Raw genomic sequence first — 17,968 nt, forward strand, 5'->3', positions numbered from 1 at the left:
GACATGTTGTAAATCAATGTCACCAAATCGTCTTTCTTGCTCATGGACTGACAAGTCATCCCTGACATCATCAAAAGTGTAATCAAAATCATCATGCATAGCCCCAACATAGTCAATCCCTTCTTCCGGATCCTGACCTTGGGGGTCTGCACGAACCTCTGCTGCTTCTGCAGCTTCTGTTGGCTCTCTTGCGCTTTCAACATCTCGGTTCTGTGATCGTGGAACCTCTTCTGTTGGCGCTTTAACACAATGTGATAAATGATACCAGGTAGGAGACCCTTTAACCTGGACTGCAGTTCCCGTACTGCGGACTACTTCAAATGGTCCTTCACGGCGTTCATTAAACCACTTCCTCCTAAACACCTTCACGAATACCTTGTCTCCAGGTTGCACTGCATTCGTCTTTTGCTCATCGAGTCTCTCTTGCACCTCCTCTCGTTTTTGTCTATCAGAGACATATGTGTATATTCTCTTATGTAAAGCAGCCATGTAATTAACATACACTCGCATTTCATCTTCTAAAAGGGCTAAACTTGGACCCTTGCCACTTGTACGCAAACAAGGTGTCGGCATCCGTCTGCCCATTGCCAACTCATGGGGTGTCATGTGCAAATCACGGAGCCCACTTGAACGACACACCATTAACGCCAGTGGAAGCGCTTCCACCCAATTCAAACCTGTGTGTTGGCAGATTTTAACAATGCGGTTTTTTAAAACACCATTCATTTTTTCACAAGCACCTTGGCTTTGCGGATGATAAACAGCTCCTAAACGTTGTTTAATTCCCAATTTTTGCAGAATTAGTCTTACTGTTTTATCCACGAACTCTTTCCCATTATCTGAGGATATGCGGTCTGGGAGTCCCCACCTGCTTATAACCTCACAACACAAAAACTTTAAAACTTGGCAGCAGACTGAGCATCTTTCCGCTTGGTTGGACAGGCCTCAACCCATCTTGAAAATCTATCCACAACAACTAACATATAGGACTTATTGGCGTCCTAACATTGTTTTTTTAGACAAATAGTACACCTGCTTATGACATAATCAATCTGCTCATGCAAATACAGTACCCAAAAACCATACTTTCTCTTAATCTTTCTCCTAACTCCCCCCTTGCACATTGGCTAAACCATGTGCCTCCTGGATCATCAGACCCAGCAGGTCTAACAATTTCCTTCACTGAGCATTCACTTATCTCTCTACTTCCTGAACCTTCACTATTCTACCTTACAATTCCTTCAACATAAATCTAACTCCTTGACCTTTCCTGTAAACAACAGAAAAGTCCTCTCCAACCTCAACATCCATCTATACTCCTCTGAAATCTCCTCTGTTCTGTAACATCCACAAGCAAAGTGGCTTAGCTGTCCACAATTATGACACACTCCTGAAGACTGTTGGAAATTTCCTCCTCTGCCTCTTTCTAAACTTCCTATCTGTGGTTGGTCAAAAACTGACTGTGGAAAAGGTGCATTGGGGATCATGGATAACAGCTGAGATAGCTGAAACTGGATCTGGTCATGCTGCGGCTGTGGTGGTAATTGATTTGGTTGATGCTGACTTTGCATAACCACAGCTTGTTTCATCTCCTTCTTATTATCAACCAGCTGTAGTTGGTTAAGTTTTCTAAGAGTCTCCTGGTCCTGTTTCTTCTGGACTGGTAGATTCACTTATGTTCACAAGGCATCTATTTATAGACCTCTCAATCTCTCTTAAAATCCTGCATCCATCATCTTCCACCCCTGCATCGGCTGCTAGCTGGTGAAGATATGTAGGACCTTCTCTCTCTGAGTCTCCATCACTATCACTCTCATCTGTGACGTGATAGTTGCCCTCCTGTCTAATCCCTGGGAGCTGAGGATAAACATCAGTAAACTTCACTTCCTTCTCATAAGGCGGGCGCTTCTTTACTAAGGCAGTATGTGAGAAGGGTGTGTTAACCTTCTCCATTAACTTTCCCACTGCCTTATCATTTTTCTTTATTTCTTGCATACTTCTGTTCCTTTTTTCTCTTGCAGCTTCTAACAATTTCTGTCCCTCATTTTCAAACAACTGCAGAATGCCAAGTTCAGTTTGTCTTTTCTCCATACGTCTATTTCCCCTTTTTGCCTTTCATCTGATTTACCTTATATGTAGACACAAGCACCTGTATTGTTTTAATCACATCCGGGTTCAAAGTCCCCTCTACTGGCCAAGGCTGGTCAATGTCAGGCCAACGCTTACTCCATTTTTCTGATATTTTTGGAATATCTTTAACAAGAGGATTAGTCTTCTGTACTACATCAACAGAAGTGATTGCTTTTGTAATTTTGGTGTCCATCTTTGACATTACAATGACCCTCTTAGTTCCTCGTATTGTAAGTCAAACTATTTAGAAAGTACTGTTACCACACTTTAAAGTGAATGAATTTGCCAACCCCAAAGGAGACCAAAGCCTTCTTACTATAAAAGCAAAAGCACTTGTTTATCACCTAGTGCATCTAATCACACTTATTTATCTTAAAATTATGGAAATAATGTCAATGTTCCATCTCAAAATAGCCCAGGTCAAGCTAGACCATACTCAGACAATGAAACCAGCATTCACAGCACTCAACTGCATTTGAATCAAATCAACTTTTCCATAAATGATCAATCAAATCAAAAATACTCCATTATTGACCAAATGCTTCAATTAGTCAGTCTGTTGCCAAGACTTCCTCCTATATAATTGTAATGTGATACATAGAAGAAACAATGTAAGCCTCTATGTGAAAACAGACTAAGCATGTATCAAAGATGTTGACTATAAAAAATGTGTATACACAGATAGAAAAGTTCAGGTGTTTGTTGAAAGAGTTTGTGGATAAAACCGCACTGGCCTTGATCAAGCTGGATTCAGGATCCCTACATGCTGTCATCCGCAAGCTTCCAGTGTTTGTGAAGTACCCCCAGGTATCCTCTCATCTGCCTTTTTTACTGATCCAGTTCAGACACAATCCATCTGTCTGTCTTCCCTTTAGCTCTCACACAGCATAGTAGAGAGAAACAGAGAAAACAGAAAGAAAACAAAACAAAAGTTTAATCACTCTGAATCCATATAGACAATGCAATAACAATTCAGTAAAATATGCACACATTATCTGTAATCTTTATCTATATATTTTTTTATCTATTGCAAAGGCTGTCTCCCTACTGGGGGTGTGTTTTCCTTCCCTCTGTGTCCCACAGAGAGAAGAGAGAGGAGGAAGGGCTCTCTCTCCACTCCTCTTCAAAAGGAGTAATCTAATTGGCTTTCTATGTGAGGCAACGCCTCTTGGACCCGCCTCCTAATTTTAGCAAGGGCTTCCAGTCTAACCTGGCTGTCAAAGGGTTAACATCGTCTCCAAACCCTATGGTCCAAACCTAGTGCATTTAATGCACAGACAGGCGCATCTCACCCGTGGGTGTTGTGGGTGCTGTGACACCCCTACTTTCACTAAAATGTACACTTTTTACTAGTGGAGTCATTAAAAGAAAACTTATCGGTCAAGTAAGATTTATTAAGTGACAACTAAGCCAATCATATCTATTTGATTACAGTTGAAGCACAGTAAGGTTACATTTGCATTTAATCCTCCTGTCACTCATCACTGAGTCAGAGCTCAGAGCTCATACATGGAAACATGCTGCATGTAGCATCCTTCTGAAAGAGAGTAAGTCACCCAAACCGAGGTTTTTAAGATAAATCCACCTCACAAAACAGCATAAGTGTAACATTTTCTCCTCTTGGTTGTTATTTTAGCTGTATGTATTTACTCCCATAACTTTACGATGTAGCAGAAGTTCCCTTTGCAGTTTTTCTAAATAAAAGCACATTTTATGTGAAGACCGGAAATAAAGAGACTAAGGCGTAAGGCAATAAGAAAAGCAAAATAATGGCATCACAAAGAACCGTTTTGAATCTGGTTTCTAGAGCTGACTGGGTTACTCACAATGGATGTTCATAAAGTTAGTGTCTAATTATCTTTTGTAACTTCGTCTTGTTATATGATGTTTCAGCTAAACTTAGTTATTGGACATTAAATAAAACAGAATGTGTTGATTTCCTAGAGGGTGGTAATATACTAGCACAGAACACACACACTTTTAAGATCACTGCTCCACCCCTGTGCACAGAGTCTATGCACACACAGAAATCAGCACAATATCCTCCCAATCAACAGCCAAATAGAAAATATATTCTCTCCACCTATTTTAATGTGAACACACACATACGCACAAACAGACAGAAAGAGAAGTTCACACTCCAATCAGCCGGCAGTTCTAAACTTTATCAGGAATTTTTCTGTTCTTTTCTCTAATCTTGCTACCTGAATGGGTACAGACTATCCTCGCTGGTCTCTCCACTTCTTAAAAACAGATACTATATACACTTATGCTATGTATAAACGTCCTTTATTAGGCTCATGTGTATTTATCAGATTAAACAAACATCCTCTGAGGGGCTCATAGATTTTTATCAAATTTAATATATAAAGTCCCCTGAAACAAAGGGCTCATAGGTTTTTAACACTGATGAAGATCAGATAAGTAAAAGTCCTCTGAAACAAAGGCTCATGTTTTTTATCACTGATGAAGCAAAAATGTCCCCTCTTATAAGTTACTAAATCGCCTTTTAACCAATCACCTGCTATATATGCCTATTTAATAATACATCTATTCTATTTATCAATCACACATATACAAGAACATTTCCGGATCAAATACACATCTTCACACCACACAGACCTCTCAAAACCATCCAAATCACAACACAAGAGACAAGACACAGACAGAGACAGAGCCCTTCAACAGCCACACACACTTCAGTTCAGATTTTGAAGTCGACTCATTTATAATTTTCCTCTATCAAATATTTTACTTCTGTCAAACTTTTAACAAATTGTCTTTTAACAAATTACTTCACACTGCATGCTTCAATGCACACTTTTTCCTTTACTCAGCGCTTTTTTTCCCACTTTTCTCAAAACTCTTATCTTTATTCCTTATCTTCACTTTTCATCTTTTTACTTCTCATCTTTACACTTCTCATCTTTATTTCTTCTCTTTTATTTTCCTACATTATACGTTTATCATCTATTCAAATACCCTGGCCAGGGATCCCCTTTGTTTTATTTTTACTCAAATTTGACTACTTCTTAAAGCCAACTTTCACTTCAGTGTCTAATTTACACATGACTTACTGTTAAGAGGATACGGGCCCTGTCCTTGTTAAACTTGCATAGTTTTTTAGCTAACTGGTCTCGTTACTAGTTGCGCTTATGCTATCATTACCTTTCAACTTTTTATCTCTTCTTCTCTTATTTATCTCTTCTTTATTTTATTCCCCTTTATCTATATACTTTTTAACTCAATAAACCCCAATTTAGACGGAGAATTACTCCAACATCAACACATCATTGCACTTCAGTTCTTTGACAGTGCGGCCAAAATTGCCGATAGACGACAGAAACAGCTCCGCAATATGTGCAGAAAAAAAAAAGAAAGAAACACTTACGAAGTGATGGAAATAATAAACAAGCTGTGGTCCCCTGCAGAAGGCCCCAACTGATCCTGTTCGTGACGCCAAAATTGATGTGGATTTCCTTGTTGTTGATATGTTTGATGATGAAGAAATTCGCCGTTGAGACTGACTTGCTTTCAAAGAGTATAATTTTATTTAAGCAAGAAACAGAATCACTGGTCACGTCTGACCAGGAGGATCAAGAAGCCAATAATGATCTCTCTCGAACACACAGAGACAATTGCTTATATGCATCCAAACATCCGCTTTTCGTCATGGGTCATAAAACATCACGTTACACAACCACATGTGGCACTACTCCTATACAATACCTCAATTTAAACATTCCACCTGAGGGGACTCCTAAATCTCCTTCAGATACTATCACAAGACGCACCCGTTGTAAACTTATATTATCTCTGTCCTAGTTACATCAGACACTTCACTAGTTACTATTGGGCCTTCTTTCGGCCTACTTACCAAACAATCGACAGAACAAAGTGAGCAAACTACAAACTGGTTGCATCTCTAATGGTGAGAACATGGACCGTTTTAGATAGATTTACTTTATTGATCCCAAACTGGGAAATTGTGGAGAAACAACTTTGTACAATTCATACATACTGTACTTTACATTTGCCAAGGCAGACAACCAGGCTGTTCATCTTCTGGGTCAAAGCCCGGTTGTGGAGCATGCTCAGAACACCTTTAGGCCAGCTTGGGACAGATTGAGGTGTGTTCATGAAAAGAGGAAATCGAGCCCCAACTGCATTCAACAGGTGTTTCAGTATGACTTCCAGAAATTCAACTAAAAACAATTAAAGTCAGACAAACATGTTTTCATTTATTTTAAAAATTCAGTTGAATCGACTCTTCGTAACATTGTGCACTGCAAACATACTGAGTGACTACATACGGCAGCTTGACGACAGGTCATAGGGACAGATCCGTATTTGTTTTTTACTGAAAACATGCAAAATGGAGAGGAGAAGAATCTGCACTGAAAAGCTAAGAAGTAGCAAACAGAGAGTTTATTTCAAACTCAGTACTGTTGCTCTGTCTCTGTGTCTTCTCTCCTTGGATGGCTTTACTGAAATTAAATGAGCCCACTTCATGGACAGAGGTTAAGTACTCTGACATTTACAGCTTTCTGATGGAACCAGCAGGTAACATCATCATTTAACCACACTAAGGTCAAAAGCAGGCAGGCCGTGCATATTTTAGCTTCAACCTCAGATTCTGAGTGTCAGGGATATGGTTGTCACATTCTTCCTCCTGATGCCTCCCGATTTATCAGTGACAGATTTTGCCTTCTTAAAGCTTCTGTTTTTCCGATCAGGTGTTCATAAAGGGATACTTTGAAACACTTTTTTACCCCCGACACAGCAGCTTTTTTTCGACATTTTTCTGTTTTTTGTTAGGGGAAGAAAGCAACGAGGAAACACCTTCATGCTCTTCAAAGTCAATGGCGAGCAGTTAATTGATTCCCTCTGGTGGGGCCGGGACTAAAGCGATTTAAAGAGCAGATCTTTGACTCAAGGGACTCAAGGGAGGTCGGGATAAAGAGGTCGGGATTAAGTTGGGGTGTGCCAGGACCCAACTCGGGAAGAAAGTCTTTTACAGTTAAACCCACCACCTCAGTTTGTTACTGCAAGCGTTTTACCATTTATTTATTTATAGGCAGCCATTAACCCCATACACTTTGTTTAAGAATAAACATTAACTGAATTTTATTTTAGTGAGTCTGGAGTGGGACATAAAATATATATTTATCAGATAGGGCAGCTGATGGAATGACATGCAGCAAAGGGCTGAGGTTGGATTCGAACCCATGGCGATCGATGAGGACGACATCATGGGCATGTGACATAACCGCTAGGCGCCCCATTCAAATACATAATGTTAATTAGATACTGACTGTACAGAAAGTGGAAACCACATAAATATTGACTTTTAGACATCAGATCAGCTGGTATCATAAATCTGAGGCTGCAGATACAACTCCTCTCTGTGATTTGTTGAATGAATGGTTGCCTTAAAAGTGCAGCAGCATGTCGCTGAGTGGAGTGAAACGTGTATCCTGTGATGAGGTTTTTATTTACAACGGCGAGAAATAATCTGCCTCTCTTGTGCCACGCGCCAGGCTGCAAATAATCCCTGTGTGTGTGTGTGTGTGTGTGTGTGTGTGTGTGTGTGTGTGTGTGTGTGTGTGTGTGTCTCCCCCCCTCGGAGCATGCAGGCTACAGATGTTCGTTCTCTCTCTCCCTCTCTCTCTCTCTCTCCCCCCTTCCTCTCTCCCTCTCTCTCTCTCTCTCTCCCCCGCTCCCTCTCTCTCGTGAGGATGCAGACTGGAGTATGATCGCGCGCGCACATTCCTCTCCATCAGCCTTGCGCGGCGGACTGATGCCATGACCGCGGACGCCTCCCTCCACCTCCACCTCCTCCTCCTCCTCCATCATCTCCTCCTCCTCCTCCACTGCTGAGCATGATGCGCTGCCGGCTGAGCGCTGCTGGAATGAATCGACTGAAGGACACTTTTACGGGACTCACCTGTGGATTTACGCCGTCAGGATGCCTTATGTGACCAAACCTCTGATTTTACTTCTGTGTCTGCTCGTTAGCGGGGAGTGTAGGAAGCACGGACACCGGGTGAAGAGATGGACCGGGACTGTGGAGACCCAAAAGCACGGCACGTAAGTGGAAACTACAATAAATACATGATTTTTAAACACATGGAGAAAGAGAGAAATGCTCAAATTTTCAATAAAACACCTCAAATTCTACTTTCATTATACACAATATTTTCCAGGAACCAGACAGAATAACAGCCGGCAATTTGGAGCATGATCTGTGACATGGGATTCACTGAAATATTTTTTTTTTAATTTTGAAGAGTGGAAATAATCACATTACTCAGATTTCATTTTTTTTCTGAATGAAAAATAGAGTTAGAGTAGATGACAGGCTAACAAAAGTTTCAGAAGTTAAAGAGGAGATAAAATCTCACCTGCAAAAAGTCAAAGATGAATTGTGGATGTTTGGTGAAGGGTGTGATTGACCAAAATGGTACAAGGAGTCTTTACTAAAACTTCCTTGATAGAAAATAATTCCTTCATTCAGCATGTTACTGTCATACATAAATCACGTTTGAAGCCTGAACTTTGTGTGCTGCAGGAATGAGGTGTGGCAATCTCTTTGGGTTTATTGCACTAGCCTATGTGGAAAGGCATGCAACAGTTTGTATTTTAACACTCTGATTAACAAATGTGCTCATTATTACTCATGTTGAATTAATGGACAATCCTCAAATATTCATTTTAAATGGTTCAAATGAGGCAAATATCTGCATAAACTGAATTTAGGAAACCTCTGAGTGCTGCAGCAGACATTCGCCCACACACACACACACACACACACACACACACACACACACACACACACACACACACACACACACACACACACACACACACACACACACACACCCACACATGCGCTCTGCAGGAGGTGAAGCTGCCTGCAGGACACTGAGCAGCTCATCAGACAGTGTGTGGCTCTGGAGGACTCTTTGACAAACTGTCTCCTCCAGAAAAGCTCAGCAGCTGTCTAATCAGACAAAGACCTCTAGTGGTGGTGTGAGGTATGACAGGTGTCTGTCAGGAGGAGCAGCATGAGCTTCTAAAGAAGGGCGGAGGTCAGGGTGGATGAATGAGCAAAAATGCAACTTACTTTACAAAAAGAGCAGGCCTAGACTCTTTATTTGATCCACCATGAGGTCACCACTAAGTAACATTTAAAATAACAGTTGAAAGACAAATCTGACTTTCAAACTGCAGAGACCTCGAGCAGAACCAGACTGATGCTGAACAGCCATCTGCTACAACTGTGTTGGGTTTGGAAAGAGCGATATGAGCCAAATATGGTCAGTTTTTTTTGTTGCCAGACCATATATGGAAAATAGAGTTCATACATGTTGCTCCGCCTCTATCCTGCCATCTTTGTTGCTCGCAGCACCCTGCTGTGAGAGTGTTTATTTGCTTTGTATAAATAAATAAAAAAAATCTTTTTACTCTCAAACATTTCTAAAGAAACACACTTCATTCCCATTTTTATAAAGAATTAGAATCTGAATGCTACCATCCAAATTAGAAATGCTTTATTGGAGGAAATGTGTTTATTTATCTTTTATAAATATTTTTTAAAAAAAAAGAAATTTGTCATGACCAAAAGAAAAAGATTGCAGATTCAAGCAGCCTAAATGACTTTCCTCTGGAGGGTGTCAGGGCTCAGCCTTAGAGAGAGGGTGAGGAGCTTGGAGTAGAGTCGCTACTCTTTGGCATCCAAAGGAGCCAGCTGAGGTGGTTCAGGATGCCTCCTGGATGTCTCCCTTTGGAGGTTTTCCAGGCACGTCCAACTGGGAGGAGACGCAGGGTTGGCTGGAGGGATTATATATCCCGTCTGGCCTGGGGCCGATGCTGAATTCCCCAGAAGGAGCTGGAAAACATTGCTGAAGAGAGGGAAGTCTTGATTTACTTCTCCTGCTGGATGGATGGGTGGAAATCTAAATAAGAATAGAGCAATAACGAGACAAGTGTTTGGAAGAAATAAAGCAATGTATGAAAAGCTCTGATTATTCAAGTAGTTATGTACAAAAAGTGCGGCATTAAACAGTAAGATATTACCCTTAGCACAGTTTGAATAAATAATAAATAATGAATGATGGAGGAGTTTGGACTGCAGTCAGGGTGAAATAGTCAAGGGTCAGGCAGGAATGACTTCTGTGGTGCATCGTGGGGGAACGAGTTCAGCACTGAATATGCACCAGCACATTGAGGAGGTGGGTGGGAGACATTTATCCAAGATGGCACCCAACTTGAAACAACCTCCTCCTCTCTGACTCGACGGTCAGAGTGCAGCTGTAAGTCAGTCTCACTGATCCACATTTGGAGTTTAAAGGTTTCCCTTTAAAATATGAGTCAAGATATTTCTGACGCACAACATGTTCTGCGCTCCAGGGTTTATAAAATAGCAAATGGACACGAGGTCAGTGGGGGCAAAACATTTATCTCGTCTTTTCTGCTGGCTGGCAGAGAACATGCATGCTGTGATGAATGAGAGTTGATTTAACCCAGTGTGAGGTCTAATTAGATTCACAAGCATCACACAACCTCACTGCTGATGATTGTGTTCCAACAAAGACACAAACACAGTTTGAGGGAGGGGAATGTGTGCAGCCTGGGAGCCAGTTTTAGCCTTGAAATATCCTAAATGTATTTGCATTTTCTTAACCATGAAAGGAAAAAAACAGCTTAAATGATGTGTGCTTTTAATACAAAACCTTAACTATAGGTCGTTCATGGCTGCACACTTAACTCCTATAAAGGCTGACATGTTTTGCTCGTAAAATGCAGGGAAATCAAAGTTTCTGTACAATCAGTGACTGTCAGTTGGACTCCTGACACTCTGTGTAAGAATAGGATCTGTGAGTCACTAGTTTTTAACAGAGAACAGATTTTACTGATTTTCATTTCGAGGTCGGTTCAGTTTAAGAAGAAAAAGATATCCTTTATTAATCCCACGATAGTAAATTACTTTTACATTCTGTTATTGAGAAATGCTTTCAGCGGATATTTTTGACTTCCGCTGAATTCTTTTGTAGACAACGATGCCTGGACCGTCGTTGTGATACTCTGTTTGCAAAGTTTAGAGCATGCCATGCTGTTGATTCTGTATTGCTCTGTGTACAATCGTGCAGCTAAAAGAAGAAGATCCTCCAGTTCTGCTACATCACTTTTTATCTCTTCCAAACTAAACCCAGTCTTTCTGCAGACTCCCCCCCTGACATATGTCTATTTGATCTCTTCTAGCTCGTTGGCAAAGAAGCCTCCAGATGTGACCAAGTCTCGCAAAATGAAGACGGAGCACCTGCTCAAAGTAGACGATCATGACTTCACCATGAGGCCAGCGTTTGGAGGTAGGTGGGGAGTGCTCCCCTGATAGTTTTACAGATATTTTACTGTCACACACACACACACACACACACACACACACACACACACACACACACACACACACACACACACACACACATTTCATCATGATCACAGACACACGGGGACACAAAACTCTGTAAGGGCCTGAAAAGATCAAATGTGATGAAAAGCTTTCGAAAAAGGGAATAAGCAGAGTTTGATTCACTCTCATGCTGATAGAGACAGAAAGCTTCTTATCACTGACTGTTTCTAATTTTGTCATCCCCTCTAAGTCTATTATTCATCAGATTTTAGAAGTTCATTTTAATGTCTCTGTACCAGATCCAGCTGTTGCCTGAGGCGTTATGTTTTCAATGTTTTTCATCCGTCGGCCCATATGTGAGTTCATCTGTCCATCCCATTCTTGAAAACCCTATCTCTCAGAACACCCCTAGAGGGATGTTCTTCACATCTGTTTTTTTTTTCTCCGCTTTCTAAAAGAATGGCGCCCCTTGTGTTCAATCAGTGGACATTGTCCCCATGTATGCCTCATCATTCTGCTGGGGATAAAAGGTTTTACTGATAATTGCATGCTGCAGACAAACTCAGATGTGGAACTTTTTATCCACATTGCAACTTGATTGGTTTTCTTAGGCATTTTAGGATGAATGTTTCTGGGGTTTTTTAGAGCAAAAGTTGAGGTGTGTGGTGGGTCTGTATACAAAATGGATCAAATATCATTGAAATTGGCCTCAATCCAAATAGATTCACTCGTCCTTGAGGTTGAAACTCATCAGAGACACATGAAATGAGTTCCATCAGTCAAGCAGAGGCCAGTATAACCTGACCTGTACTTCCTGGATTCTTCCCATAATGCTTTTTTATGGCGTCTATCATCAGAATATAGACTGTCCCAATTATTGAGGGGCTACATTTGAAGTCGTGTCTAAGCGGCGTGTCTAAGGCTCCTTCAAATGCGTCCTAATTTTCCCGGCCAACGAAGGATCCATCTGCTGCGTCCTTCATGGGCCAACACTTCCCAAGATTCATCGCCCCCCATTTCAAACAAGCTGGCAGACTGAAAATAGGAGCCTTCATTAAGTTGTGTGACATTACTTATGTTAGCTAGTTCTGGTACAGCTGTCGGTGGTTAGGCAACAGAGGCAGTGCTTAGAAACATAGGTGAGGACGGGGACAGCTGGTGATGCAAACAGGAGTTCTTTGTAGGCCAAGCCGTCTCATTTCTCATTTCAGATCAATGAGATCAATGGATGGATACAAGTTGAACCCCCCCCAAGTTGGATCATTTTCTCATAGACTTGTAAACAGTCTGACTTCCTTTGCAACCAGTGAAATTGCCCCCTGCTGGCCAGAGGAAGCAAAGCAGGGTTAAGACACTTCTTTGAAAAATAGAAAAATAAATTGTCTATAAATTATTCTTTACTGCCTTGTTTGAATTAGATCTACCACATAGTTCCTGTCAAATATTGGCAATTTTGAGCCCAAAAGATCTATTTTCTCTTCGTTCAGGAGTTGTTCTTTGACCTGTAAAAAAGAACAAGTTACGCCACAGGAGACTTTATACAGACAGGTCGAGGTGTTTTCCTCCAGACAAGTGAACTGACCTCACTGTGTTAATTGTTTGAGTGCTCCTTTAACACTTTATGGACGTGATGCCTGAACATGAGTGAGGACAGAGATGACAGAAAGAAGAGTGTGTTTTACTGACCTCATACATAACCCTGTTACCAAAGCAGTTGGGACATTGTGTAATGCACCCCCATCCCTCTCCGCTTTAGCCCCGATGATGCAGCGTCCAATATTTCACATCAGAATCACAATTTGTGACTCGTCATAAAAAGGGACATTTGTCCACTTTACCTCAGTCCATCTTAAATGACTTTGAGCCCAGAGGAGACAGCAACACTTCTGGATCTGGTTTCTACAATGTTTTTTCTTTGCGTGGTAGAGTTTCAGCTTACGTTTGTGAATGCAGCGATGAACTGTGCTCCCAGACACAACGTCTTCTGGAAGTGACGTCCACAACAGTCGTGTCTGTTTTTAAAGCAGTGCCGTCTGAGGGACCAAACAATTTAGTTTTTCCTCCTCGTCCCCTGCAAACAGAAATTCTTCACATTCTTTTTGAATCTTTGACTGCCACTGTCCCAACTGTCCTCAAAGCCGGGAGCTTCTCCAGCCTACTGTCCATCATCCACATTTATCCTTCTCCATCCCCTGCAATCATACCGACAGATATAAAGAGTTTTAATTCAGACTGACAATGTCACTAATCTCCTGATTTGTGTTTTTATGATTTCTCAGTGCGATAGATGTACAAGTTTTTGAAACTGATTCTCCAATTTACAAATCTTTTAAAAATCCCACTGGCGTTGCTCTGTGCTTGCACCATGTTTCATACACTCTTTGTTTAATCTGCATGCCTTCACATCTCTTCAAGGCTCGGTGCTTAATCTACACATAGAGATGTTTAATGATAGAGATGCTTCAAAAAGTAGCCCAAGGCTCAGTCTTCGCTGATACGCTCAGAAGTGTGCGCCTCTTGTTTCTCTTCTGAGCAGTCGCATCGCGTCTGCTCAGAAGTCCACAGAGCTTTGAGGGAGACATTTGGGTGCTGTTTTTTTAACACCCACACCTCTGCTCTGAAACAAATGGAGAAGGAATGAATCTTTGAATCTTCTCACTGTGAAGTTATTGAGAATGAGATGAAACGGTCGTTTTGCGAGGTCGCCTCTCCTCCCTGAGAGGGATGGTACTTCAGAGGAAGGCAGATCATGCAGCGGGAGGTCACAGTGGGAGGGGTGGAGGGGGGACTATAAATAGCTCAGGAGCTGCTTGGATTCCGAGCAGCCTTCTAAGCTGGAGGTATTATAAAGAGTCTCATCCTGCAACCTGTGTCCCTACAAAGGGCCGACGCCTCCTCGTGCGCTCAAACTCTCATTTTCATATTGAGTAATACTTTAAAGCTCCCTTGAGGATTTTTTAAGCTTGTTACGAAACAGACTCGGATGAACACAGATGCCTCTTTACGAGCTACAACACCATCAGTAATTGTAATGGCTGTTGTTGGTGACAGCGTGCGTCTGTGTCAGGGGACAAGAAATGCCTTTATTTGTCATTTTTGTGGCGAAGAGTCGAAGCGAGTAATGGTGCATGGACTTCAGCTTGTGTATCACTTTTCTTGTCTTCTGAATGTTGATAGTTTTTAGAAACACTGTATTTTTATGACATACTTAAAGGAAGAATGTACAACTTTTTGATCCAGTAGATGTCGCCCTTGAGCACCAGCATGAAACCAAAACAAACTTCAGTTTGGCCACGCCTCCTCCATACTGAAGCCTCCACTCTCCTCCAGAGACACACCTCCAACCTCTCTCCACTCACATTCACACAATGGAGTTATCAGTAAGAACGCACCATAATGAAGCACCATTAAGCACAAGCCGCGGACAAAATTGTTTCCGGCTCAAGCTGCAAACACCTGCTGCCTGCATTGTAGAGTTAGCACCCTAAAACAGCTTTATATTCAGGGCCGTCCCGTCCATGTAAACACGGCTCTGACAACAACACAGCCAGCGGGACTCGAGCTTCTCACTCATTGTAGACAGTCATGACTCAGAGACACTTTTACACAGGATAGTCTTGATTTCTGATAACTTTGTGTAAAATGTTGCACATTCTTCCTTTCAGAACAATGTAAACATTTCAAGTCTGTGAATGCCAATTCTTGACTTTTTACCTCTGTAGAATCTGAGTATAACTGATTTTTGCACATGTACATGTTATTAATTCTATAATTTTCCTAAACATGGATTAAAGTATCTGAATTGTTTTGCAGTAACTTGCCATATTTTAAGTCACAACCTTTGTATTGTAAGAAGTTAGCCAGTCTTCTCCTGCCGATACTTAGTTTCTTGTAATAGCACGTTTGGATCGTGAGAAAAAAACATTGTGATAAAGAGCAAGATTTATTACAACTTAGCTTTGAATTAGGGCTGTCAGAATTAATACATTAAGGTCAGAAAATGATTGCATACTGTACAGTTTTATAATTGCATTGATGGCGTGCTATTTTGCCAATTCATGCGCAGCGTAGCTAAGACACCGCAAAGACAGCAGCGTGTAGTCACAGTGATTGTCTCGTTTCACTTTTAAAAAAAAAAACCCTGATGACCCAGTGGACGATATCCACCTTCTGACATCAAACAATTCACTTTCAGTTCCCTTTAGCTGTTTGCATTCACATCTTGATCCGTAGTTCCTTTTTTCCCGTGGTTACGTTAATGTCATAACCTCCGGTCTACCACTAGTTTTGCTTATTTCTCTTTTGGTTGGATTTCCGTGTGGGGTGTATTTTTTGCTCTTAATCCAGAGTAAGATAACACATTAAGCTCGTTGATAATCCACGCTGAAGGGGAAGAGGGAGAAAGCCCATCAGTCGGATCACTGGATGTATGCGCTGCAGAGGGACTCATGTTATGATCTGTTAACCATACACCAAAGCTCTGTGTGCTTTTCAGAAAATATAGGAGGGGGGCTTAGCAGCGCTGCGGATTTACTGGAGGTCATAAAGTCAGGGGTGGAGGTTGTTTCACGCAGCCTATTACGTTAATATAACCTCCACCCTACCCTTAAAGGCACACAGGTTTATTTAACAGACGTCTATATGTCTGATGTCGGGAGAAATCCAAACACAACATAGACACAGTTTTTAAATCTTCTTCCATTTGACCTAAAAGCTTCAGTCATCAATATGAGATATTAAACGACGACACAGGGGAGATTTTTAGAGCATCCTATTTAAAATGATTTTAAATATAAACCAGAGCCTCTGGAAGTCTTAGCTGCACTATGTACGTCTGCTGATTAAGTCTTTTTGTTACATGTGGTGTAAAACAGGGTGACAAAGCGCATAAGCTTGGTTGTGAGGTCAGAAGTCAGAGCTTAAAGGAGTTTACAGCTCTGACCTCTGACAAATGTACATTTATGTTGTTGATGATATTATGGCGATACATACAAACAGCTTTTGTGTAAATGTTGTGACTGTGTGTGGGCATCATGGACGGCGGAGATCTGAAAACAGGAGTTTCTTGTTTGCATAATTCTTTTCCAATTATTTTTTAGAAAGTCATCATAGACGTGGCATCTTATCTGGATACTTGTGGTTAATCTGAGTTTTGATGTGTAGATGGAGTCAGTGTGATGTCTCCCTCTCTCTCTCTCTTTCACTGAGATCATGTTATGGTTTTGTTCTTGTACGTACTATGGAATTGAATCCTGGCCTTCAGCAGAATTTACAAAACATGCATAAACTCTAGTTGTGCAGATTTTCGAGGTGTGAAGCATAAAAAAAAAAACCCAACAGGCGTTGTTTTTCCACACCAATTGCAGCCGTTAAATGATTACAGATTGCCATTTGAAGGCGGGATTCTAATGCCCCCGATAGGTCTCGTGCAATGTGTGACAACAAGGGATGGAGAGTCGTCCCGCTGTGTGCCTGCATGCTGGGCTTGTCACGCTTCCACAACGCTGTAATGCAATGTGAATTCACTCACCGGGACGCCAACATTGTGCAATTTGTAAGTACAGTCCATGGCCTTCTGAGCTTCTAATCTCATTCCTGCACGGGTTACGTACTGTACATTTTCTTGGTATAGGTTGTATTGTATAAATTCCAACGTCTCCTCAGCGGATCTATTTCCACTGCAGCGATGTAAGGGTTGACAGGAGCTGCTGACTGTGACATACTTTAATGGGACAAGTGCAAAACAAGAACAGTTTTAGATCTCTGAAATAGATCAGAGAATGATTATTAAGTACTCCACATCACCGGCTGACAACTCATCGCCGTGGTACAACGCGCCAATCACAGGGAAGCACAAAGAAGACTGCTCAGTAAATAGAAAAAATTGCTTCTCTGAGACATGATGATTGTGGAGAAGAAGCTGAGTGTGGGTTTAAATCAGATCCCTACATCAATGTGCTGCCTCTCACTTATAATATTTATAATTTACCCGACAGCAGAATTTAAAATGCAAGTTTTTTTATAAAGAAAGTTCAATAAGAGACGATGACACAGACGACAGGTGAGGTCAAGTAACATCTGTTGGAAAACAAACGTCACACAAATAAGTTTTAATTGATCAGTGTGATGTGTGCACAGGTGTGTGTTTATTCTGTAGCAGCCAGGTGTTGGTTTAGTATAATTTAATGACGATGAATACAATTAATGTGAGTGAGTGACAGCACTGCTCTCTAATGCTTCTTCTCTCTTGAGTCAGAAGCTGCAGAGATGTAAACACGTGTGTCCTGCTGCCTTCAGACGTCTGCAGGGCGTGATATCAGTGTTGACAGATTTACCCACAATACCTGCTTTAACTACATGAAACATGTTGATTACCCTGATTTGATTTTTTCATTTGTTTTAAAGGATTTTACATGTATAGTGTGA

The 17,968-nt window shown here is 41.3% G+C and overlaps 1 protein-coding gene across 1 annotated transcript in view; it reads left to right on the forward strand.

Annotated features, from left to right (window-relative positions):
- Positions 1-7,942: 7,942 nt before the first annotated feature.
- The window catches only part of gabrr2a (gamma-aminobutyric acid type A receptor subunit rho2a), a 49,770-nt gene continuing 39,744 nt past the window's right edge, over positions 7,943-17,968 (forward strand). Inside the window, exons 1-2 of the mRNA XM_020641270.3 lie at positions 7,943-8,220; positions 11,395-11,501. Of these exons, the coding sequence (XP_020496926.1) occupies positions 8,099-8,220; positions 11,395-11,501 (229 nt within the window). The 5' untranslated portion in view covers positions 7,943-8,098. The remainder of the gene's footprint in view (positions 8,221-11,394; positions 11,502-17,968) is intronic.

Source organism: Labrus bergylta, chromosome 18 (assembly GCF_963930695.1).
Source record: "Labrus bergylta chromosome 18, fLabBer1.1, whole genome shotgun sequence".
In the NCBI taxonomy this organism is placed as follows: Eukaryota; Metazoa; Chordata; class Actinopteri; order Labriformes; family Labridae; genus Labrus; species Labrus bergylta.